Genomic DNA, 26,057 nt, shown 5'->3' with positions numbered 1-26,057 from the left:
AGTGACAGCGGCCGGGGCTGAGGGGGCGGGACGCCGCCTCGCCTCCCCTCGCCTCGCCTCAGCCCGGCCCGGCCCTGAGGCGAGGACGGGGCCCCGCGGCGGGGCGAGGGGGGAAACGGGACGGGGGCGTTATGGCGGTGTGTGAGGGGACGGGGCGGTAACGGCGGCGTGTGAGGGGACGGGGGGGGGGGCGCCGGGCGGGACGGGGACGCGCGCCCCCGCCGCCGGGGCCTCCGCCCTGCGCGGCGCTGCCGGGGGAAGGGCGCGGGGCTCGTGCCCGCGCCTTGCCCGTTGCCATGGCGCCGCTTGACGTCACGGGCCGTGCGCCTGGCGGCGCGCTGATTGGCCGAGGCGCCCCGTGCGCGGCGCTGAGCTCGGGAGGGGAGGGGAGGGAGAGAGGCTGCAGCGCCGCGAGCCCCGCACAGTCCGCGCCGGCCGCCCGCCCCGACACACCGCTCCCGCCTCGCGCAGGTAACGGGGCCCCGCCGCCCGCGCCCGCCCGAGCCCAGCGGGCACCGCCGAGCCCCCTCCGGGGCTGCAGGGGGTGGGAGGGGGTGGGGGGAGCCCGGCGGTCCCTTGGGGGGCGGGTGGGGCCGGCCCCGGGGGTGTCCTCACCACCACCCCCCTTAACCCCCCCCCCCCCGTCCTTCCCCGGGCGGTAACGGCCGCTCCCCGCCTCACGGTGCCCCCCGGGCGGGGTGTGTGAGTGTGCGTCTGTGAGTGTGAGGGGGGGGGGCACCCCCTCCCCTTCTTCCTCCTCCTCCTCCTCCTCCTCCTGCGCGGCGCTGGGCTGGAGGCGCCCCGCAGTGGGCAGGGCTCCGGCGCCGAGCCGCCATGACAAAGGCGGCGGGGCGAGGCGCGGCGCTCGGTGCCCCCGCGGCCATCCTGAGGGGCCGCCCCCGGCCGCCATCTCGCGGAGCCCCTCTCCCTGTGCACCCCCCTTTTCTCTATATCCCCCCCCCCCCCCACCCCAGCCCCTCTGAGCACACCCCCCCCCCCCCCCCCCCCCGGGGGACAGCCTGAGGAGGGCGGGACCGCCCCCACCGCCACCCCCGGCCGGAGCCGCCTGTAAAATGGCTCCCGCAGCCGCCGCCGGGCTCCCCGCTAGGGGTTGTGCCCCCCCCCCCCCCAGTGCCTGGGCTGAGCCCCGCGAGTTTTTTTTTTTTTTTTTTTCTGTCACGCGGGGTTATTGCGCGTGGGAAGCGAAATTGTTCGGATGGAGTGAGCTTTAAGCGGGGTACGTGCCGAAGCAGCCTGAATAAATGGGCTTTAAAGGGTGATGTAGACCAAAACGGGCTGCCAGGGCTTCGGGAAGGACCCAGCCGAGGTATATGAAAGGTCGGGGGTGAGGAAGGATGGTTCTTCCCTCATGGACCGAAAAAAAATAAAGGTAGCGGTTATCCCCGTGCAGCAGGGCTGGATTGGAGGAGTCCTCACGGGGTGCAGGTTGTGAAGCGTGTCCGCTACCTCCTGCCATCTAAAATACGGATGCTGAAGTAATTTATTAAACCCTAAAATTTCCTTTTGTCTCCAAAAAATGTGACCACTCAGGCTGAGGGGTCAGGAGGTCTAGCATCTCGCCTTTCAGGAAAGGAGGTTAGCGTGGCTGAAATGAGCGTGGCTCCTCGAAATTTAGGTGTTTGGTGGGTTCTGACTTTGCAGCATCCAGTGTGGGGTTGGATTTGCAGATCCATCTGCCAGTTCTTTCTGCACATAACCGTAAGATTTTGTTAAGGCACAGAGAGTTGTGGTACTGTTCATCTTAGCCTTTATTTTGTCTGTTCTTGTGGGGAAAAAAGCACTATCGGCTGCTTTCTTTGTCAATTTTGTTGTATTCACAATTAGATGCAATTGATGCTGCAGCTTGAATGCGCTCTTATGAGAGAGTGGCAAAGAACTGGGATCGTGTATTTGCATAAGATAGGAGGGATTTGCTTCCAGTTCACCTTTGGATGCTTTTGTTTGCATTTTTTGAAGTAATCACTTCTACAAGTTAACAGCCTTTTAGGAGGAATCAATGACTGTAAGTTTTCAATCCCAGTGTGTGAGCACTTGCACGCCTTGCATTCTAGATTTCAGCCGGACCTCTTGCAATTCCAGGCTAATTAGAGAATGGCGGCTCTGCATGTGAAGCTAAAACGTCTTTTTCATGAAATCGGTGTCTGAATAATGCCTCACTATTTTTCCTCTTTAGAAACATATCAGCATGGATAAAAATGAGCTGGTGCAGAAGGCCAAACTGGCTGAGCAGGCTGAAAGATATGATGACATGGCAAGTTGCATGAAGTCTGTGACTGAGCAAGGAGCTGAGTTGTCCAACGAAGAGAGGAATCTTCTCTCTGTTGCCTATAAAAATGTTGTAGGAGCCCGTAGGTCATCTTGGAGAGTCGTCTCAAGTATTGAACAAAAGACGGAAGGCGCTGAGAAAAAACAGCAGATGGCTCGAGAATACAGAGAGAAAATTGAGACTGAGCTAAGAGACATCTGCAATGATGTGCTGGTGAGAAATAATGAAACTGTTGATCCATTTTTACTTACAGTTGCAGGGTAAATGGTGCTGGGTCTTGTAAGGCTGCTTCTATCTGTTCTTTCATTAAAGCTGTGGAGTCCTGTGCCATTTCTGAAGGACAGGTTTTAAAATTTGTCTTGCTCTTCTTTCCCTCTAATATATTGATTATTTATGTACAAATTAACATAGTTATCAATGCTAATGTGTTTGGAGACATGTTGAAACCTTACGGTAACTTTTCATAACTGTTACTTTATATCTAATGTTTCTTTGAGGCTGAGGTAGATACGGGCTTGGTTTGGAGTCTTCTCTTCCAGCCCGCTCCCCTGCAGTACTCGTGTCCTGGATGGCTTTGATTCCTGTAACTTTAACGCGCTGCACTAGTTGTAAGAGGTAGTTCTTACTCGACGGAAATTGTGCCCCTCCCTGGGTAAGATGATGTAATGTTAGTTATGACTCAGCCATGCAGAAAACTGTCTGCAGGAAGAGGCAGTAGCAACCCTATGATACCTTCTTAAACTTCAGATTTTTAGAAGCAAACTGAAAGGGGGTTCAATTTAGGCATTTTCTGGGACTCGCAGTTGTGTTACAATGGGCACGTACCTACCAAGGAACGTTATGTTTGCCGTTACGAGGCCGGTTTATAAAATCTGAACATCTTCCAAATGCTTATTCCACGTTGTCTCTTTTTTTTTTTTTAACTGCATATGCCGGTAATGCTTCAGTGAGCACTTGAGCAATGGACGTCCACTTGGGGCTGATGTTGCTGTCAGCTGTAGAATTTCACCCTGGACTGTGGGCCCTGCTGGTGTGTCACCCCATATGTGACGGGGGATCACATACCTGGCAGTGACAGGATGACATGCGATCCGAGGGAAGCGGTCTGTAGCTGAGCATGTGCTCGAAGACCTGATGTCAAACTAAAATTAATGCCAGCGAGTAGCATAAACTTGGCTTGCCGTGTCGGATAGCGAAACGCCATGGGCGGTGATCGCTTCTAGAAGACTGGTTCTCCAAGGGTGTGTAAAAGTCGGCATGGAGAGCTCTGAGCCTTGGCTTCCAGCTTAGGCTGGCTTCCACGGTTATTGTAACACACCCAGTTTCATGCGCTTTGTTATTCTGTGCGGGGATAGCTCTTAAACTTCCACTGTGAAAATGGAAAAGCCAAGCTTGTGCATAGGAAAAAGCTGGTTTGCTGTTCCGTGTGTTAAGTGGCAGCTCATCAACTTAAGCCAGGAAAATAAGGATCTGAATCTGATCTAATTTTGTTATTTCTTTTTTATTATTATTATTAACTTACTTTATTAACGGGGAAAGTCCTCGGGGGTGGATGCTTTCAGTTCAGGGCGATCTGAAGTTCTTTTTGCATGTGGGTTTAAGGATTAATTTTAATTAAGCCGTTGGGCTTAGAAACCCCTTTTTAGTAGAACTTACCAAAGTGTTTGCAATTAAGTTTCATTCTGATAATGGAAACCAGATTGAGGCAAAACTAGCCTGCTTTTATTGTGCGTGCTAAATACAAGAAATAAAAAAAGTTTCTGAGGCTGCTGCAGCAACTAATGGATCAGGGAGGGGGAAACATGGGTGGGGAATCTTGTTAAATCTTTTGATTCTCAAAATAGGCTTGAATTTCTCTTTGCTGTGCTTAATGAGAGATACGTAAATTATTCAAAAAATTATTATTCTCTGACATGTTACTACTTCTAGGCGGCTAATGTCTTGCTCGTTTTCAGTGTTGCCAATCTGGTTTTTCTTAATAGATTGAGGAAAAAGTATTGTCCAGATGAAACAATGCCTTAGACAGTGATTAACAGCAATAAAACTACTTCTTAGATTTAGGATTAAAAAGGAAAATGAAATCTTCTTGTATTCAAGTGACAGGATTTAAAAATGCTTTCAAATGGCACACACCGAATTTGACGTTGATAATTATAGTGAAGGATTAGATTTATATCTTAAAATGTATTCTTGATTCTTTGTTCACATACATTCTTACTCACCTAGTAACGCGACTGATTGCATTGCTTTACTTGAAATCCACTTTGCTTTACCAGGGAAAAAAGCTCTAATAACGTAATTATTTTTTATGAACAGGACTCTGCACGATGCCACGTGCAAAGGTAGAACTAGGATTTTTTTCTTAGATCCTCTGTAATTTTTGCACAGCCTGTAACTGTTCACAGAAATGAAAAATAATGCTTACCAAATCTCAATTGGTATGAAATGTGCAATTAACAGGGCCCGAAGTGTTAAACTTTCAGAGTTCTCAGTCACGAAGCTTATCCATTTTGGCTTAAAAAAAGAAGTTGGAAACTTGTTTGTATCTTTTATTAAGACTGTGAATCCATTTGAGCTGTTGTCTTCAATTGCCTACTGGGCTCTTAAGTAATATTTAATGCCCTGGAGTGTTACATCACAGCTGAGTGTGGAAGTGACCCGAGTCCTAACTTCTGTGTTGAAGGGAGGAAATTAAGAGAATATTGAAGCAAAATGTAGCCAAAGCTGGCTCCTCCGAAGCTTCTCTCTCTGTTCCCTCGCTTGTTGGAATCAAATTAGTAGCGGGTTGGAAGGAACGGCCCTTCTAAGCCAGTAGGTGTGGAGTACGCCAAACTGTGACTGGGGTCCGTTGCCAGCTCTCCTATGAATTTATGGGCTGAATAAGAGTAATGCTGGGCTTTTCTTGGTTCGGAACTGCTAGTGATCAAGAGATAACAACATGAGCAGTGACGTGGGTCAGATCCAGACGTTTTTCTTCTTTGTACTGACCTCGCCACAGAAAAGCCAGCGTCTATGTCCTCGCCACTTCTGTATCTTCCCTTCCTTGATCTTTCCGCGGAGTGCTTTTACAGCTCTCTAAGCAGGTGAACTCATCCTTCTGCTTGCTGCAGCCTGGGCGTGCTGCTGCATGGAGAGAGACTTAAAATCTCTTCTTCCGGCACCAGTTCTGTCAGATATGCCCAGAGACATTCAGGCATGTCATAATCAACCCTAATTTTTAGTTCCTTTGGTGGCACCAATAAACTGCAAGTAGTTGTGACACATGATGCATGCTGCTAGTTACGTGCACTGTAACAATGAAGACTGATTTTCCAAACCCTTCAAGAATAATAATATAGTTGGGGGGGGGGGGGGGAAGACGTGGATGGGTAGTGCGTTGCCATACTCAAGCATCGTAAATGTACCTGAGTATTATAGAAAATTTCCAGCCTCAGAAATTTCATATTGATACAGGAAATTAAGCTGTTAAGTACTTTTCCTCATGTTAGCTAAGTGTGTGCTTCACATCCCGTTTTGCTTTCTGGGGTAGGAGGAGGGTCAGTATAATAATCTTTTATTTGTCGTTTCCATAGTAAAAATAGATGTTACTTGAACAGGTGTGGATTTTCTTCAAAAAGCCCTTTTTTTAGGTAAAGGGAAACAGAACTGTAGCTGAAGTGGTTCCCATTAAATTCGTAGTAAGATGAATTTTCCAGCTAATAAGGATTCTGAAATACAGAGAAGAATAGGTGGAGAGGTCTCTGCATAGCTAGCATCTGACATTTCTTACTGCTCGCGTGCTCTCTGGAGCGCTAAACTACTGCTAGCTTTCAGGCAGTCTCTGATGTGAGTTAAATGCAAACTAATAATTTAAAGCATGGGAATTGTTCTTCAGTTTACTGTGGAGGTAGCTCTAGACAGTTACTGTCCGATCTCTAGGCTGGCACGTATGGCAGCACAGCCCCTTGCATTTCCTCCAAAACATCTTGTGATTTTCTCACATTTGTCCCGTGCCCAGTCTTCTGGGTGACCTGTCTCCCCCTCCAGGTTCCCCCACAGTTACACCTTAAATGAATCTTTGCTCGCAGTGCACAAGCGCTCTGCTTTGCTACTTCTTTTCCCTTTGGGTTGTTCCTCTTGAGGTGTAGAGTATTTCCTGAAGCCCTGGCTCCCATTCAGCGCTCGAGAGTTGCTGTTGCACATAGGTGCTACGCTGCATTCCCTTCCCTGCCAGAAAAAGGAAAGGTGCTGGCTTAAGGAAAAAGGTGCTGTTCAAGAATCAGATGAATTGCTTGCTTGCTTTTCCAGGTTTTATTTCTTCCTGACTTCGTGCTCAAAAGCATAAAATGGGGCTCTTTGTGTACCTAGCTGGATTTCTTTGCATTCTGTAAAAAAGAAAAACATCCATAACAGTGGTTGTTGTGAAAAGGGAAGGTGATGAAGTTAAATATCTCAGCCAAGTGACTTTAGGTTTGCAATTCTTCCGTATGCGTGGGGGGGGGAAGGTTTGAAATATCTGGAATCTTCCATAAGGGACTGGGGGAAGGTTTAGTAACCTGTCGTGGGGCTGCAGTTCACTGGGGCCTGAGAGTGTAATTCCCTTCAGAATGCATCTAAATGGCTTCTTAAAGAACATACCACGGAATTAATGCCTGTTGCTGTCCTACTCACAAATTCCTCTGAGACTATTTTCTAGATGCCTGCAAACACCTAATAGGTTACTATTTCAACATCTATAAAACCTGTTTGTGTGCTAACTCCAAATGATAGGATCAGGAAACTTAGTCCTCCGTCCTATAAGAAGCTATGTGTACGTATGGGGTGTTCTTAAAACCCAGCGCATCTTCCTGACGGTCAGGACACAGCTAACCTATAAAGTGGTGGTAGCGAGCGGACAGCTGGATTGTTTGAGCCACAGTGACTGATTATCCTGTGCAGCCTTCAGATATTTTCATAGTGTAGATGCTAAAAAAAAAAAAAAAACACGTTCTGGCTGAAAATTTCCATGTTTAGTTCTCTGACTCCTCCAGACTTAATTTTTTGGTTTTGACTCCACTTTTTTCTGCCTTTAAGATCTGTGCCCTTTATCAGATGTTTTTAGGAAGGAGAAAAAAAGGAAGAGGTAGTAGAAACTTCTGTCTGCAGAAAGCAGCTCTTTGAAGGAGGATGGCGAACTTCGAAATCTAGGAGTTGCGTGCATCAAGTCTTTGTCTTGAAAAACTCGTTCCATGTCATTCTAAGCTGCCTTGGTTGAATAACTTAGGTTTGAAGGCAGGTCGTTTAGTTCAACTTCACTCAAAACAGATACTGCTTGATCACATCATTTAGGGTCTTGTCCAATCAAATTTTGAATATCTCCAAGGATGGAGATTGAATGACTTCTCTGGACAGCCTGTTGTAATACTTGTTACACTGTAAGTAACCATAAAATATATACATTTTTTTTCTCCTTTTATACAGTCAGAACTTGTGCTCCAGCTCATTTGCTGTGTCTCTTTCTTTCGCCGTAGACCTTCAGGAATAGTCTGGTTCCATCTTCTCTAGTCAGCTGCACACAGCAGTAAGATCTGTTGCTTTTCTCCAGGCTGAGCAAACCCAGCTCTCAGCCTTTCCTCATATTTCATGTGCTCCTGCCCCATAACTATGCTGGTGGCCTCCCCGGGCTCGTTTCAGCATGTCCATGTGTTGGACTGTGGAGCCCAAACCTGGACAAGAAACTCTGGATATCATCTCCTGTTTTTCAACTTTGTGTTGAAAGATGGTAACTGGTAACATGCTAGGGGGTGTATGTGAAATAAGTCAGTACCTCTGGTTCAAAAATCATTTATTTGAATAAATTTTTGTATATTGCAGAGGAGAAAATAGCCAGGGTTTACGCCTTCCCGGGATGGTTATAATTAAAGCTTTTAATTATTCTCCAAGTCTAGCTTTTTCAGTGAAGTTTCAGCTGGTATAATTGTTCAAATAGGTTGAAGGGAGGAGGCTGAGACTGTTTGTATCAACCTCATGATTTCACTTTGCTAATCCTTTAATCACTTCCCTAGTTGTAGCTACACCCCTTCAGGTGTTTGTTTTTGTCCTTGTTTTCCTGCAGTGGCGAAAGCACTGCCTAAACTAGAGCGATTTCCTTAATCAAAAAAAAAAAGTGTTAAAGCTTTTGAATCACAGAATTAAAACATCATGGACAAGTTCAAATATTATTATTTTGATAATTTCAATTATCAGTTATGCAAAACTAATGCTTTATTTATTCTACATTGCTCATGTAATTCTTTGTAAATGTGTGAAACTTCAGTTCATTTTTGAGGACTTTTTTGATTCCAGCATTTGTAAGTAATTTTACTGATGGTTGGGCTGCGTGAACAAAGGTGAGACAGCACTTACTAATCTTAGCAAGAATTGCATCTGTGATGTTGATAGATGTTTTTGGAGCACCCATTTATCATAAAGTTGGTCACGGTGCTCTGCATAAATGCAAACGCGTATTTAAATATGCAGTTACCTGTGACACTTATATTAGTTATGCACACACGTGTCTATGTACATATATGCAGGTATCTGTATCCTCTTGAATTTGTTGGAAGTACAGCAAGTCTTTACTATAACCAGTGGTCTGCTGTACTAATTTAAGGTCACATTAATGCTTAAGAATTGACTTTGATTTAAAAATAAAATAACAACTGTGCATAGGGTTTCTGCTGCTCAGGAGCATCCAGGTAACTTTCTTACTTGAAAGCAACCTTGAGTGTTTGCTTGCCTTATGTGCTTGGAAGTGGTACACAAGTTTTAAGCAGCAAAATAAAAACAAGTTGTTCAATTTTAGTCACTTATGACAAATGCTCTCCTCCTTACTCCTTGCTGTTGAAGAAGCAAGAACTTGACGCAAGCACTGCGACTCTGAAGCTGCTAGGTGTGCTCGTTTCACTGGTGCTCAGGAGGCTGGCAGTAGAAACACTGCCATGGTAAGATGCCTGCTGCTGCTGGGCCTGAGGAAGATGTAAGTAGTAGAAATACAACATCTAAAACATGAGCAGAGTTGGTGCATTATCTCTGATCATCTGTAATAAGTAGATGCCAAGCTATCTCTGGTTTTATCTGGAAACTTCTGTCTTGTTACCATGCATCTGACAGAAATACGCTTTTCTGAAACCAGTTCTCAAACTCTTGTCTTTTTTTAGTTTGGTTTTCTTTTTTTTTCCTGTAGGCAGACAAAGCAGCTCCTGGATGTTAACCAGAGGTTGATCATCTCTTCAGGCAGTAGTTGACTACCATTTTGAAATAGTTTGTGAGAAAGCTTTGTGCTGTTAAATATGATGGAATAATGTTAAGATGATGATTACCTCTTGAACTTGTTTTTTAATGAATGTCAGTTCTTACATAGTTGCTTATTTTTTCTTGAAATCTGGCAGAAGATTGGCTGTGCCCCATCTAATGAAGAGTAATAGTAAGTCATGCTGCTGCTGAGATAAACAGTAAATTCTGTTTTGATCAGATTTAGTCCAGATCAAATAATTTAGCAGGCCTTTTTCCTGGTTGTTACTACCCTTTGTGGTTATGCAGGTAACAAAATATTTAACAGCAGGGATCTAAGTTGCTCAGTCTCCAGACGATCAGCTCCTAGGGCAGAGTGGGCTTACATCTCTAAAATGACATTTTTGCTAATATTAGCATCCTATGCTTTAATGAACTGCTCATAGACACGTTGTATAATGCGGTACCCTTCACATTGCAGATCTGCTCAGAGATCCCTAAATTGCTAGGGATAACTTGTTCTTTTGTTTCTTCTCAAGGATAAAAAGTGTTATGTCATGTTTCTGGGGGGTTTAATAGTATCTCTTCAGAAAGGAAAACTGGAAAAGCTCAAGACAGCTAGAATGTGTGCTCTGGTTTGGAGTACCGCCAGGACAGCTTGTCATGCAGACCTACCTGTCCAGCAGAAATTCTCATCCAACCCAATTGGTTTCAATTTTGTATTACCACAAGCTTTTCAGAAGGTATTCCGTTTTGTTTGTTCTTTGTTTTCTAGGGAGTAATGATCTGTGCTCTTGGCACTGTGCTATTTTGTTGCAAGTCCACAACAGTCAAGAAATAAACTTGAGGTGGTGCCAAAAAAAGCAGGGAAATGTTGCATATTGGCTTTGGTTCTCAGCAAAGACTGTTTTTGCGTGTTAATGCTTATAGCAATGCCTCAACAAAAGAAAAACGAGAAAAATAATTAGGATTAAAGTGGCTTATTGGCTGCTGCCTTTTGTATGAATTTTCTCAAATTTGGTTACTAAACCGGAGAGGCATTTTTGCTTATGCATCACAATTCAGTTCCTTCACTGATGTGTTCTGTAGCATGTTTTGGTAGAAATCTGTAATGGTTGGCATGAACGAGTGAATAACTTCTGAATACTCTCCGAGAGTATATCCTGATATTAAGCGTACCTGTTCCCCGTGCCACCAATACTAGCTGGAGAGCAGAGAGGTAGAAGAAATGAGCTGGGGAGGGCAGGTCTGCAAGGAGAGCTACAGATCTGCCTGTGGAAGCGTGGTATGGAAGATGCTGCTCCCTGCTGCCTCAGTCCCCCTGCTTTTCTTTTCATACTGGGCGTTGTGTGGCTGTAAGAGCCAGATCTTCCCTCTGAACGCCCTCTAGGTGTGTTAGTGCATACACCTACTTCTTGCTTAGTGCCACGTCCCAGCATATGCGTGAGCATGAGGGTGATTTTTTTTTTCTGGGTGTCCTACTTATTTCTCTCTTGTCTCCCTCTGGTTGCCCGTATGTGACACTGCTTTTGTTCTCTTTTCTACAGAAACATATTTAGACTGTTTTTAACAGCATCTTTTGCATAAGCTAAGAGTTCTTGCCAATCCTTGTCTGCTCTACAGGATTCCCTTTTCTCCAGTAGCCTTTTAGCTCTGTCAGTTATCCTCTTGTTATTCAGGACCGTCTCCTTCATTTTCCCCCTTCTAGATCTTCACCAGATCAGCAGCTGCTTTGCTGTAACCAAGTGTACGTTTTTCCTGCTCTTACCAGTCCCGGGTGTCCCTGTGCACGTTGCATCTCCCACTGTTGCACGAGCTCCAAGAGTCCTGCTCTTCCCTTTGTCCCAATGTCCCAAATCCTGCATTTCTCCCCTTCTCAGGCTCACTATTCTCACTTTGTCTTTCCTTGCCTCGCGTTTTTCAAACTGCTGCCTGTGTGGGCAGCCAGTTTGATGGGAAGAGGGGATAACTGGTAGTGAGGACAGGCAGCAGGCTTGTTTCCTTCTTCAGCAGCTGTTTCACCAGCCAGCTCCCCGGTGTAACAGCAGCCAGTGGTATTTGACAGGTCGTCTTGTATGCCTGTTCTGCTGAGCAAATGAGTAGGTAGAAATCTTGAGCTGACTTTAAACAAGAGGCTTTGCTTTTGGCCAGAGTAAAAGGCTGACAGCAGAACTCAAAGCACCACTCTTGTGGCATTTTGTTGTTTTTCTTTTTCCCAAGAGAGTAGGAGGTCGCCAATGAGGCAGTAGTTGTAAATCCGCTTAAAAATCAAAATTTGTCACTTCCCTCCAACAATTCAGATTTCTGGAAATAAAACTTCCGCTGGCCGCAGATGGCTTGTTTGAACCCTTTGTAGTGGGTACGCAGATCTGTGCAGGGTGGCTAACTGCACGTATCATTTCATAGCCTGTGCAACTTTCCTAGCTGGGGTGCTGACACAGAACACACATGCACAGAAAACCAAACGCTAGCCTTTTGTAGGAACAACAGGTATCGTGAACTTACCATACACGCGTGACTGACTTTAATTTTGGTATCAAAATAGAAGTATGTAGGGAGTAGGTTAGCCACGATGTTCTGCAGTTACTATTCTGGTTAGTTGGCTCTGCTCAGGACTAAGTTAGTGTAGTTCCTCCTTCCATGTGTGTACCTGATCAGAATGGATGTGTTAAGTGTTTGCCTGGACGCACCTGATACTTTACATCTGTAAAGTATTTCTACATCTGTAGAAATGAACAGTTGTTACCCTGGGAGCACTGGAACACAAGAGGAGCTTGGTACTCTCTGGGTTGCACTTGGTAAGTGTATCAATACATCCCAAATACATCCCAAAGGCTAATTTCGGAGATTCAGTGGGCTTCAGTCAATTGTAATTTTGTTGCTTGTTCAACCACAGTGCTTCAGCTTGAGGCTGCCCTCCTAACGTCCTCCACATCTTTCCTCTTCCGCTACTCACCTTTCTTTGTAGACCACAAAGTATAGAGCTGCCTGGATGGTGTGAAAGTGCAGCGTGGGCTTTTGATTCTACTTTGGAAACGGTGAACTCTTCAAATGATCTGAAGCTATCTGGTGGCCTTCTGAAAGAAAGGCAGACTTGAGCACCAATGCTTTTATAAGCTTTTTTTAACTAAAGTAGATTAAGGCAAAAGTAACAATTCCTTATAGGCACGTATCTGCAGCTTCCTTGACGCAGAGTACTGTCCTCTTAGGGTTATGTTGATTTAAAGGGAACTCGCACAAGTGCGTAGAATGTGGACAAGCAGCCTGCTGAAGGTTACCACACTTAAAAACCACATTTGGCTCAGGAAGTCCCTAGGCATCGATGGAGGCCAACGGAAGCATGGTATTTTCATGTTTTTTTTGTATGTTTTTCTAACGGAAGCCTCTTTAGGGCATTGTTGCGGGTGGGTTAGTGGACAGAATAGCCCTGTCTTCCAGGGCAATCACCCCTGTGTTCTTGTGGAAAACACAGCACTCGTGTTGTGCTCCTGTAGAAAGATAATGGCACACTGCCTACATCAAGAAATGAGGCCGCTGTCCCTTAATAAGAAATGTCAAAGAAATAGGTTTTCAGGCTGAGCTTAAAGAAGACACGCTGTTTCTTTCATGCCTTCTGGGTGAATTTAAAAAAAGATAAAGTCCTTCCATATGTTCTTCAGCCCTGTGCCATATACCACAAATTGAGTGAATTAAAATTCAGCAAATTCTCCTGTGTAACTTATCTCCAAAAGTAGCAATAATGGCATAGCTATGTCAGATGGCTTTTGACACTGCTTGAAGACAAAAGACCTGCCATGTTAGTTCTGAGCAAAACCGATACCCTTTAAATTAGCTAATATTTTTCAATGTGTTCCTTTCAGGTTTTGCCTCTCTTAAGTTTGGTTCTTTTGTGCAGAAGCCATTTTTTTCCCTTTGATATTTCTAAAGGCTTTAACTCAACTATTTATCTTACTTGTAGTTAATTGCTGGTATTTAAAATTTTTTATATATTACCTGCTCATTTACAATTATATTACTGTAGAATCAAGTGACTTTATTCTTATGACCTGTTTGTCAGGAGAGGAATACCTTGAGTAGAAAATTGAGCTGTTGTTGCAGTTCTCAAGTGCTTTAGGAATTATCTAAAGATTCCAGACAACACGTACTGAAACCGAGCCCTTATTAAAGGGAAATACATGCAGGGCTACAAGCAATGGAACAAAACTGAGGCATGGATTTTAACGCTCTTATGGTGGATTTGGGAATGGTCTTCTGGCCTGCACAAGTCATTTGCCAAAGATGTAAGCAAAGACTTTCAAAAGAAAGGTATTTTGAGGCTTCTTGTGAAAGGAAAAGACTACTCAAGTCGTCTTGGGTTGGCTTCCTGTCTTCAACTGAAGTTCTCACCACAACTTGACAAATTTAAGTCTGTATGCTTGCAGAAGGCAGACTTCTTGTAGAGGGTTTGCTTTTGTTTTTTGGTTGTTTTTTTTCCAGACTGAATTACTACTGTGGTGCTTCCTTTGTACTCCTGAGTCTAACGCTTACCTTTAAGACTATCCTGCAAAACCACAGGAACAAGTCCATGGGGCCTTTCATCAAAATAGGCTCAAAATGCCTTGTGCTTGTGGTTAGCGTTGCCATCTGTTGAATGTGTCCTGCTCTGGCTAAAGAACGTAATTAAAAAGGAACAGAATAAATCTTTCTCATTTAGTTTTCGATGCAAGCCAGAACTGAAGCTCGCTGGTAGAATAGTAAATTTGTGCTGATGCAGTCTGTTATATCCTTCGAGACAAAGACTTTCTCTGCTGCGTACTTACTGGGGGTGGGGGAATGTACCAAATTTGTGAGATTGCTTATCTGTGGTATGCGTGAGCATAGCTGGCATCTCTCGAGTCTGAATGCACTTTCTCTACCAGTCTGGAGGACCAACGTGTTATCTGCAACTGCGATTACTGCCAGCGGTGACGTGTTGGAGCCCGAGCTTTTCTTCACTAGCATATTTGTAAGACTCAATATTCAAATTTAATGCATGTATGTTTAAAAACAGACCGAAAAAAGTAAGTCTTCATTGAAAATCTCTTTGGAAAGACTGCTTGTGACTTTGCTATGAGAAGTATTCGAAGCACTTGTACAAGCTGTTACAGGTTTCTGCTGTACAGCACTCCGAGATGCTGCTGCATCTCTGTCCGCTTGACTACAATGCCATGGTTTGTTTCACAGCAGCTAAACGTTCCTGCTGTCAAATTAAAAGCTCTGGCAATTACAGCTGGGGGGGGCAGAAGGGGGTGGATTTGGGAGAGAAATTGTCCCTACAAGATTCTCGTTCCAGCACTGTAATTAACTGCCCATGGAGGTGTAGTTAGTGCGTACTTCAATATACAAGTAATACTTTTATATAAAAAAAAAATCAAAAATGGGCAGAAATTTGACATGATAGCTAGAATACCTCGAATGAGCATGACAACTTAGCAACGTACTGTATAGCTGTACTGTACCCTTGCGGTATGGGCGTCCTTCCAACGTTAAGGTGCTGTGTGCATTGCAGTGATGTGGCTTACCTAACAAACTTCTTAATTAGGGACCAGTATGCTAATCCTGTCTTAGACTAACTTTTAGCACTTCGGTGCCCCATGTGGTGATCAGCACTACGCTGATAACCAACCATTGCCATATACCTACCTTCTTCCTCCTTTACCGGTATATATTCAAACAGAATAGTTGAAGCATTGGTAGCACTGTTGAAACATTTTGTGAGAGGGGAGAGATCTCCTCCTTTCAGTAATCCTACAGACCGTTTCTTAGATGTCGATCCGCTTTCAGGTTTTGCTGTTACTGTTTATGAAGTACTCAGTAGAAATAAAATTCTCCCAAAGATGCGTGGCCTACCAGTCCTGTGTGGTGGTTGGAGAGAGAACTTTCACCCGGACCGGAGCGAGCTACCTGTGGAGTCAGAGACTCGTTGTGTAGGTTATGATGTATGAATAGCTATTCAAAGGGATTTTCTTAGCTCCTCTGACTTCCCAAGTCAACTTGGGTTTAGAACCCTTTTCAGTGCACTCTTTACCCACCGTCCAAGCTTCTGTTGCCCTGCTAGGTTCTATCCAATTATGAAGACTTCATTAATTGGTAGTCTTCCCTCCTCTATGTCTGCTGGTGCAATCCACCCCTTCAGTTAGATGTTGGCAAACGACTTGACCTCATTTGGGGCCAAAGTGAAGTTCAGGTCTGGGAGTTTAGCTGCTGCTGTGGGAGTGAGCAGAGCTGTACTTTAGTCAGCTTCCGATACGGGTGATGAATAACTTCTGTTTCTAGAATTGCTGCAAATATTTTGGTCTGGCCGCTTAATGGAGGGTACAGAAGGAGGGCAGCTCCCCGTGGTGCCAGGGGGTAGGTGCAGACTGACACACCTGGCTTAATTGCAGCCCTGCAGAGACAGCCTAATAAGCCTCGTTCTCAGCAGCTAGGAACCTTCACTTGTCATTGAAGTCAGAGCTGCTTGGCACTGATGAACAATATCATAGCTGCGAATCCTGAAGTTCTGTGCTGGTGAGAGCAGAGCGTATAAGTAGCGACAGAGAGCCAAAGTGTGTGACCCACAAACCTGACAGCCTTCTGCTTCGTGCCAGCTGTGCTGGGGCAGCGGTGGCACCGAACCCTTCTCCTCACGTGGTGGTGGGACCTCCAGGTGGGTGCCTTGAGCAGGCAGCGCCTTGGCTCCCTGTTTGGCTCCAGAGAAATACTGCTGCTGCTGACTCGCTTGTCTTAGCTTCCCTTTGTTGCCAAAGGTTTCTCTCCTATCGTTCAGACAGGAAGCAAGGACACGCAGTATTTTTTGAGGTCTCCCTGCATGGTCTTGTTCTCTCTTGCTCTTTCTGTCAATGACAAAGTTTTCTGTAGCTTGGTGTCCACTGACTTACTGACCAAAGGTGCCTGTGTTGGGTTGCAGCACACTGGTTCCAGCTTACTGTAGTCCGGTTGACCCTGTCCCAAGAGCTCATCATGTAAGATGCTCAGTAAACGTGCAGGTCTAGAGGAAAGTATTGTAAGGCAGCCATGGCTCTGGAAAGATGAGCTAAAAACAGTGAAGCGAAACTGAAATGTCATTCTTCTAATTTAAAGTGAAAAGCGATGCCCAAAAATTCTTACTGAGACCTCTTTTAAAAAAATTGTTTGCTATGTAGCCATAGCAAAGTTTATGTAACAGCTTCTGATTTCATTTTCAGTATTCAAGAGCACTTCTGCACTTTTTTTTTCTGGCTTTTAAATAACTGGCTTTTCTTTCAAAGTCTGACTTCAAGCACTCACTATCAAGAAGTTTGACAGGCTTGTACCTTAGTTTGACTAAATGTTTTGGAGCTAGTGATTTTTTTTCTTTTCATCATAATAGAACTCTTGCTAAATTACATGACTGCCTCAGCTGGGAACTTGCTATGTTAATTTAATAAGCAGCTAGAATAATCTAGAAAAACCTGGTCCTAACTGGCAGCCTACAGGGAGGATTTGGTGGGGTGACTTCAGAGAGCTACCCTTTGCTTTGGAAGGGATGGGAATACCTGTTAGGGCAGCACATAGTCAAATAGCTGATCCTCCTCAGTGCTGCTCAGCTATAGACTTTCAGCTATTGAGAAATGCAGGGATCCAGGTTCACCTTGCAGTTTCTTTTGGGTTATTCCGGTGTACAGTTCTAGTTAATCGTAACTTTAAAAAAGCCTCATTAGCCTGCTGTAGTTCCTGTTGCCTGTTTATGTAAGATATTTGGGTCTCTGATTTGGCAGCTGATATTTTGAATCCTTTCATCACCTGTGGATGCAGACTTTCTTCCGTTGTGTATGCTCTGCCCATACTCTTTGGATTACCTTATTTTTGCCAAGGCCTACAGGAACCCTTCCTTTGCTTCTTCAAGATTCATCTGCTAAGCTACCACAGCCTTCTTTCCTGTTCTCCCCATGGAGCCACAGCATGGAGCGTTCCTTTTTGGTACCTAGAATTGTGATCCAGGACACATTCCCCTTAACTGACTATGCTATGTAGGACGTGAAGAAAACAGGCAAAAGTAAAGCTGTCTTGACTATGAGATAGATGGTGATGTAATTGAACTGTTGTTCAACGAGCTGTACGAGTATGCATGTTCACAACACTATGTTCTTTGTTTCTGTTTTAGTCTCTGTTGGAAAAGTTCTTGATCCCTAATGCTTCGCAAGCAGAAAGTAAAGTTTTCTATTTGAAAATGAAAGGCGACTACTACCGTTACTTGGCCGAGGTTGCTGCTGGAGATGACAAGAAAGGTATTGTACGGCAGCTTGTCACCACGTTCTGTCAGATTGGATTGCTTTTGGGGAACAGTGACACTACTGTAGTTGTGGAATACTTGTGTTTGGGCTGTAAATTTCTTTAGTAATAAGCTTCCTGTTTTCTAAAGAAAAATCGTAGGTCGCTGGCTTTCAAATGAGTTATGAAGCTTTCTGTGTGCCTCCGCAGCTTGAAGCGGGGAACAGATGTTCAGTCACAAAGTCTGGAAATCAACTCCACTTACAGGCATCTACCTTATCATTGTAATATGGGTTCGTGCATCTTTTTCCTGGGCGTCTGAGTATTGTTTTAACATCTTCACAGGGAGTCGGTCAGTCTGTAGCTTTTTGAAGTCTTTTTCATGCTAGCTCTGCATTTGCAAAAAAATCTGCATAGGTTCAGTGATCAAAGGCTGCAACACACCTGGAGAAGAACAGGATTAATGAACTAAATGGTACTGTTAGGTGAACTTGTTCTATAGCCATGATAGTTTAATCTCCAAATGGTTTTTAATTTCCTAAACTTGCTTATATCTTCACTTAAGCAGCTTGTGCTAATTGCAGGTAAGTTGCCTTCACCTAAGTGTGGTTAGTAAAGTTAAAATAAGGTACTTAACTACAGCAGTTAAGCCACCTAATATATTGTAGCATTATAACATGTTAACTCTGTGCAGCCGCCTTCAGTTCAAGAGGATACATTACGTTAGATGGAGCTTGTGAGCAGTGCTAAATGATTTCCTGGAGCCAGCTTAAGACTGGGACCAGGGACCAGAGTGCCCTTAAGAGCAGTGCTCTTCAGCACAGAGCCCAGTCTACAAGTTCTGCCAGGCTTGAGCTGTTTCCTTGCAGACTCGGTTTAATCTGTTACTCAGTCTGCGGAAGTATGGGAGCCTGCAGACGATCCGAATGCATGGACTTGGATCCCTTGGGGATTATTGGAGAGCCCTTGAGCTGTGCAATTGCTGGTCAGTAGAACCTCACCCTTGTGAAGGATTTCCTAAATTCAGTGCAATTCAGATGTGTGAAGTCCTGGTTGCCTTACACTGCTCTCAGCCTAGGAAGCCCTCTCAGGATGAGATGGGAAACTATAGACATCTTTTTACGTAGGTGCACAGAAACTAGGCTGAGCATGGTATAGAGGTGAAATGGAATAATTTTAAGGCAGTAGATGTCTGCTGTTGCCTTGCCTCATATCTGTTATATCCACATTACTTACGGTAGCCCAGTTTCCCCAGTACGCTGGATAATGGGGAATTGAATAAAGCTACTGAGACTTAGTTAAATAGGGCTTGATTTGACTTCTGATGCGTACTGCATGCAAACTGACCCAGCCTTGGTGACTGCAGAAGAATTGTACGTGTAACCAGTGGTCTGTACTGTCACAGCCCTGAAGTAACCATGTTCCGTTTAGTAATCTCTCGTTTACAGACCTGGAAGGTATGATATTCTTCTCCGGTGAGGATTAAGTTGCAGGCTATAAAATTAGACTGTTAAAATCTCTGCTTAATGTGGTTTTAAAGTTCATTTTTAATCAACCCAGTCGCCTGGCTGAGCAGTTTTTAGTGGGTTTTGACTTACTAGATAAAGAAAACATATTGAAAACACACTGGCTCCTAGTTGCTATGGTTCCTAAACTTAAGATTTTTTTTGTAGGTGTTTCATCTTGCAGGCTTTTCCTGTGTGCTGTCTGATGGGTAACATTGAAGAAGAGCAGCTGATAATTGTTTTTTTTAAGAAATAATGGCTGTTCAGTTGAACAGTATTCTTTCAGCCTTTTGCAGAATAATGCAATATCAGTATAAAGCTCCCAATTCTAGGAACTGGATTTTTGTTTTCATAAGTTATTGTATTGACCGGGGTTTCTTTTAGCTGTTTAGTGGACAGGAATGTCAAGCAAGTAACCTTACCCAACTGTTGTAGCCTTGAACTTTAGAGTTGTACAATGCTATCTGTCTGAGCAGAACAAGATTGAAAATCTTGCAGCCCTTTTATGCTGGATGACTGATATTAAAATAAATAGAATATATCTAATTCGGCTCTTAATTCCATGAATCAGTGCTCAAAAGGTAACCCTTATCAAATAAGGAAAAAAAAAATACTTTTTTGAAGTAATTTATGATAAAGAAACAATGTTTAAAATAAGGCACCTTCATTTATTGAAGGTGTTTATTTTTCAAGGTACTTGTTCTGGCTTTCATAAACAGCACCATTTTCTAACTCTTTTTCCATTACGGAAGGAGTGAAGCACATCCCACTATTTCTAAATTTAACTTCTTGTAAAACCAGTTCTTCTCAACTGTAGTGGTTTGGTGATTTTTCCTGGTGATTTTCAAGGTGGTGTGGTGGTTGTCTGACTTTCCTGAAGCACTCCATTATTAGTAGTAAGTGAAGAGGGGACAGAGCCCTGAATATTGGTGCAGTGAGTGTCCTTCCTCTCCCACGCTGAAGAGGAACAATGCGATGCTTTAGTTTTGGGGAATTCATAAAGTTGAACCAATTGAGATTGCATAGGCATCCTGGATATTGGTGTTCAGTTATTTTCAGATTTTGAGTGCTACTGAGATGAATACTGATATTTTTGAGTCCTTAACCTCAAGATTGCTTTCTTCATTTTTGGATAGGTGACTGGCACTCTTGCAGAGATCGTGCTGGATGCATGAATCTAGGATGTGAATCCTTTCGCATCTGAATTGAATTCCTTCCTGCACACCTCTTTCTCAGCTACTATTAACAATCTTTGAGAGTGTGGGGAACAATGGTGACTCTGTTCTCAGTGTCTCGCACTTTACCTCATGCAGTCATCAAGGGCATAGTCCAACTTGTAAACTGTGTTGGACCATGATCTCTGACTTGTGCAGGCACGGTCTGCTCATAAGTTCAAGTGTATTCAGTGGGAATGGTGTCTGGAACTGTTCCATTTTAGCATACACTATATAGTTCCATTTTTTTCTTGCCTTTTTTCCTGTAACTTACACAATTGAATAAAAAAAGTCTCTAAAAATTAATCTGTAAATTAATCTCTAAAAAAAGAAACAAGTAACTTTTGGCTGTTAGTTCAAAATATATAGGTATTAGAAGTTGTAAGTTAGGTTTAAAAAAAAAAACACTTACCATATCTGCACTGGAGAGAGAGCTATGCTGTAAGCTATTGAAAATACCTATTTAACTCAGGCTTAGGTATGCCACTTTACCTTTGTCAAGCAGTTTGACTGTAAGAGAAAAGATGCAGCAAGATAGGCAAAGGTAATCAGGGCTTTTTGTGACTAAAATGTGGATCTCTTTGCAGTACTTATTGGAACCGTGGTATTACATCAAACCTGTGTGTAGTTAGACCTTCAACTTTGTACCTTTTTCATTTAGGCGGCGGGTTTTATGTTTGTTAAGCACTGTAAAAGTGCTGTAAGCATTTGATTGTATTTGCGGATAGTCACAGTGTGACAGGGAGATGTTCTAACCTATGATTTAGTGGCAACTTCTTTCTTTTACCCATTTAAAAATTTGATTTAGTAAAATCTTTATAAAATAACTTGTTAAGGAAAGTGCTTATTCACAAGCATTGGCTCTTAACATACTTTGTTCATGCAACCATGAACACAGTTCTTATTGTATTTCTGAATACAGTATTTGAATTATTTACTTGTGTTTTTTTGTGTGGTTTTTTTTCCCTAAAGGGATAGTGGAGCAATCACAACAGGCGTATCAAGAGGCTTTTGAAATCAGTAAAAAGGAGATGCAGCCAACACATCCCATCAGATTAGGTCTGGCTCTAAACTTCTCTGTGTTTTATTATGAGATTCTCAATTCCCCGGAGAAAGCCTGTTCCCTTGCAAAAACGGTAGGTCTGTGGGGGTGGAAAATCCCACTTCTATTATTTATGTAACCTTTTGTCACATGTCTAATGAAGCTTGTTTGTTTAACTGTAGGCTTTTGATGAAGCAATTGCTGAACTTGATACATTAAGTGAAGAGTCATACAAAGACAGCACACTAATAATGCAGTTACTGAGAGACAACTTGACAGTGAGTATCGTTACATTTTACATATTATTGGTAGTGGGGTTGGTCTTTACAACACTTAGAGTTGTCCTGTTCGTTCTTAACTGTGGAGCTGTTATTTACTTGCAGGCAAGCTTACATGATGTTTCTGAGCTACATCTTTTTCTCCTGCCTAATCTCTTGTGTCTATGGGTTAATTAACATAACACATTTTTCTAGCAGAAGACAGATTCACCAGGGTTTTGTTTTGTTAATTCAAGTAACTTCACATGTTTGTGATGTGGTATGGGGACTGTGACCAGTGACGATGCTTTCTTTTATTATAACAGCATTAGAGAATACAGTCACATTTGCTACCTCAAAACTTCCATCAAATTTCACATAGCTTGCTCTGTGTATTTGCATGCGTAAGGAGTAGACCCTTTGTGAAAACTGCAAACAAAGTTAGCAAGTCCATTTAAGGGCCTGTTGGGGGGGTGGGTGGGGTGTTTTTAATTTTGGTAAAGCTGAAATTGGAATCAATGCTAGCCAGGCTATTTCTGGGGAAGTCATAAAACAACCATATTAATTCCTTTTGACGTGGACTCTGCTGTAACCAAAATCTTCGTGTGTGTGTGGTTTTTAACCTATTTTGAACTTTAAAACTGGCAAAGATAAACATCTAAATGAAACAGCAAATGTAAGCAAGCATACAATACTGTAATTAATGAGACAGTTCACAGTTTCCTTGTGAGGGAAAGGGAGAACTGCAAGCAAGAGCAGAAAAATAAGAAGCACCTTATGTTGCCAGACGTAACCCCTTGTTCACATGTTCAATGCATCTGGAATTGGAAGCAGCAAAATAGCTGGACTTCTTTTAACATAACTACAAGCAAAGTTGTACAGTTGCATAAAATTGGAGCTGCCATACCTTCTATTTCTGTTTCTAGCACGTTATTTGCCTATTTCTTGGAACCTTTTCCATGAGAATGGCAATTTAATACTACTGGAAAATTACATGTGGTAGTTCCAGCTGTTGCTTACAAAACAAATGGCAGAGATGTCTCAACTTCTGTAATGGAGACAGATACAGGATTGGCCTTGCTTTCAGTGCGTGTGCGTGCTTGCTGTCCCTTGGGTGAGATTGCTCAAGAGCTGTCCTCTGAATGAGAGAGCTATTGAAACAGAAAATAGAAGCTGACTTTAATTGCTAGCTTTCCAGTGAAAATAATGTAAAGCTTGTCACAGCAGTTGGAAAGCATCTTGCTTCATACAAGAGCAAAAGTTGGACTGAGATACCATAGCGAATGTATTATGAGAGTAGGGCCCTGATAGTTGATGTAAGGTTTCCATTATAAGGGAAAAAATTGTAGATTGCTGCAAGATTCCATGTTCCTGAATGGATGGATGTGTCTTGCCTTAAATGTTTAGTGTGACCCGTGTGAGTATTGTGCTCACAATGATTCCATGTTTTTCCACAACTTATTGAGATAGAAAGTTAACTTCTGATATATGTGTGACTGATAAAGACTGCAATTAAAATCATAAATGTGAAAAGTTCTACTAGTTATGCAAGTCTCTTACACTCTTTTGGATGTAGGCTTTTAACAGGTTTAACAGGGATTCAGCATGCTGATCAATTTTATGCAGTAGCAGTTTCCTCAGCTGATGATTCTTTGTCTCGTCTGGCTGAAGAAGAGACTGTGTTCATTCTCAGGGGGGATTGAAGGTAGAGAAGTGTTCAGAGGACTGTTTAATATATCAGGTCAAAACTTGTTTTACTGGGCTGGGAGGTGGGGGGTGTGGAATCTTTCCCTATTTCCCTTCCCCTAAAGGTCCCCCAACAGATTATTTAAACTCTGCTTTCAATTGGTAGTCCTTCTTTTTATACCATCTAGGCTCTCTTTATTTAGTGAATAAAGGTATGTACATAACTCTAGATATTCTGGGGGTGAGGATTTAGGATAGAAGCACCCGATAAAGTTCTGATTAAAAGCTCTTTTTTTACTGACTGTTCCTTATAAATGTATGGAGTAGCACTGAAACGGAGAATAATGGATTTGAATGTAGTGCAGGGGCTAGAAACAGTCCGGTATGTTGTTGTCTCCAGAGTATTAACTTGTTGCTTAATGTCTTCAGCAAGGAATGTTTAGTGCAGATAAGTCTTGAGAGTAAGAACATATAGTCTTGCTTAAGTCTCTGTATTGTCCTGTACTTCTGGAAAGGGTAAAATGTTTCTGGTGTTGGATTTTTTTTAGCATCACGTAGGACCTACAATTATTGGTAGATCCCAAAGCAATGCTAAAATGTGGGTGGACAAAGAATTAAGTTGTTCTCAGGTTTTACTACCTAATGCCGTAGAGCATGAAGGATTCAGTTGAGGCTGCTCTAAGTCCATGGAGAGAGATTACAAATCATATTGGGTTGGGAATAGTTCAGAAGCAGTCAGTGTGGAGGAAACCGTGCTTCACAAAATAATTTCTTTGCCCTGGGTGTTGCCCTGGAACTGGTGCTTAGTTTCTTTAGTGGTACTTAATCTTGATATATGGCTCCTTAATGTGATTTTATGAAGCTGAAAATAGGTTTTGGTACATACAGCATGTTTAGCCTGATTTTTCTTCCCTCCTTCCACTGCCCTCCAAGTTTAGAAGCTCTGTGCCTGCCCTTAAGCAAAATTTGGATCCATTAACCGAATAGAGCCAAGGGATAGCAATTTTAGTGAAATATCTTGGTTTAAAAAAATCTTTAGATGCCTATTGTGAAGAAAAGGTAGCATTCACTCTGCCACTGGATGTGGAAAGACACCTTTACTGAAGCATTTTCCTTCAGAAATATGCATAAAGCTCACTTGAGGAGAAGGTACAAATCCATGCGAAACCAAGTGGTGTTAGTTCCTTATTCTCAAGCATCTGGTCTGTAGGTCTGACTCTGGCCTGCTTGTAGTCATGTTCTGGTGAGCCTTGTGAATACAAGATCTTGGTTTTGGCTGTTCATGAACTTCCTCATTAAAAGCAGCTTAGGGTTGGGTCACCTAGCACTAGATTTATATTTGTTTTGTGTAGAAGCAATAGCCATTTACTTCTGCTTTCCTGCAAAGAGAAATATATTAAATGTGCTTTTTATCCCCCCGTGGTGCTTAGTATGACCTCCTACAATATTATTAGAAAGCGGGCTTCTCAAGTAATCATTGATTGTTGGTTGTAAATATTAATAGTCTTACCTTTTAGTTACTCCATTTTCTTTCCCAAACAGTTGTGGACATCGGATACCCAAGGAGATGAAGCTGAAGCAGGAGAAGGAGGGGAGAATTAACCAGCCTTCCAACTTCCGTCTGCCTCATTCTGAAATTTACACAGTAGACCATTTGTCATCCATGCTGTCCCACGAATAGTTTTTGTTTACGATTTGACAGGTTTATGTTACTTCTATTTGGATTTCTATATTTCCCATGTGGTTTTGTTTAATATTAGGGGAATAGAGCCAGTTAACATTTGGGGAACTTATCTGTTTTCATCTGAGGTGGCCAATATAGGGTTGTGAAATTTTTATACAAGTTTTACATGTTTGGCATAGTACTTTTGGTACATTGTGGCTTCCCACAAGGCCAGTGTTGAAACAGCTTTCTATGTCAAGCAAAGAAGACTGCTTGCATATTGGTCTGTCGCGGTGGAAAAAAGGGATAATTGGTTGCAGCCACAGGTGTAGTTAGCATGAGTACTCGAGCTGGAGCACACATGGCTGTGAACAAACTGATGTCCCACAGATCTTGCATGTCAAGTAAACATGTGAAATCTGTGGAATATACCAATCAAGTGTACATCTCTGATTGCAGCTGAAGTGTTCCTTAAGACAGTTTGATAACCCAGTCAGCTTTCTCTAGAGAAGGACAGAGAAACGGTTCACATTCCATTATTTGTAAAGTTACCTGCTGTTGCTTTCATTATTTTTGCTACACATTTTATTTGTATTTAAATGGTTTAAGCAACCTAAGAACAAATGTACAAGTAAAGATGCAGTAAAAATGAATTGCTTGATATCCATAATGACACTGTATATCGAGCACAGCAGTAAAACAAAAACCCATGTATTTAACTTTTTTAGGTTTTTTGCTTTTGTGATTTTTTTTGATACTTGCCTAACATGCATGTGCTGTAAAAATAGTTAACAGGGAAATAACTTGAGATGATGGCTAGCTTTGTTTAATGTCTTATGAAATTTTCATGAACAATCCAAGCATAACTGTTCAGAACATGTGTATTAAGTTGATGTAAGTGGAATAAAAGTTTTATGAATGGA

At 42.9% G+C, this 26,057-nt stretch overlaps 1 protein-coding gene across 2 annotated transcripts; it reads left to right on the top strand.

The window, feature by feature from the left end:
- Positions 1-16: 16 nt before the first annotated feature.
- Positions 17-26,057, top strand: YWHAZ (tyrosine 3-monooxygenase/tryptophan 5-monooxygenase activation protein zeta). Of its 2 annotated transcripts, none has more exons than XM_040548646.1 (6): positions 17-79; positions 2,195-2,500; positions 17,661-17,784; positions 21,459-21,622; positions 21,711-21,806; positions 25,014-26,057. In XM_040548646.1, the coding sequence occupies exons 2-6, from the start codon at positions 2,207-2,209 to the stop codon at positions 25,071-25,073; spliced, it is 738 nt and encodes a 245-aa protein (XP_040404580.1). In that variant the 5' UTR covers positions 17-79; positions 2,195-2,206; the 3' UTR covers positions 25,074-26,057. The 2 variants fall into 2 exon arrangements, with proteins under 2 accessions (XP_040404580.1, XP_040404579.1); XM_040548645.1 differs by lacking the exon at positions 17-79 and adding an exon at positions 320-471.

Source organism: Cygnus olor, chromosome 2 (assembly GCF_009769625.2).
Source record: "Cygnus olor isolate bCygOlo1 chromosome 2, bCygOlo1.pri.v2, whole genome shotgun sequence".
Taxonomy (NCBI): Eukaryota; Metazoa; Chordata; class Aves; order Anseriformes; family Anatidae; genus Cygnus; species Cygnus olor.
The sequence above is the reverse complement of the archived record's forward strand: the minus strand, read 5'-3'. Positions and strand labels throughout refer to the sequence as shown.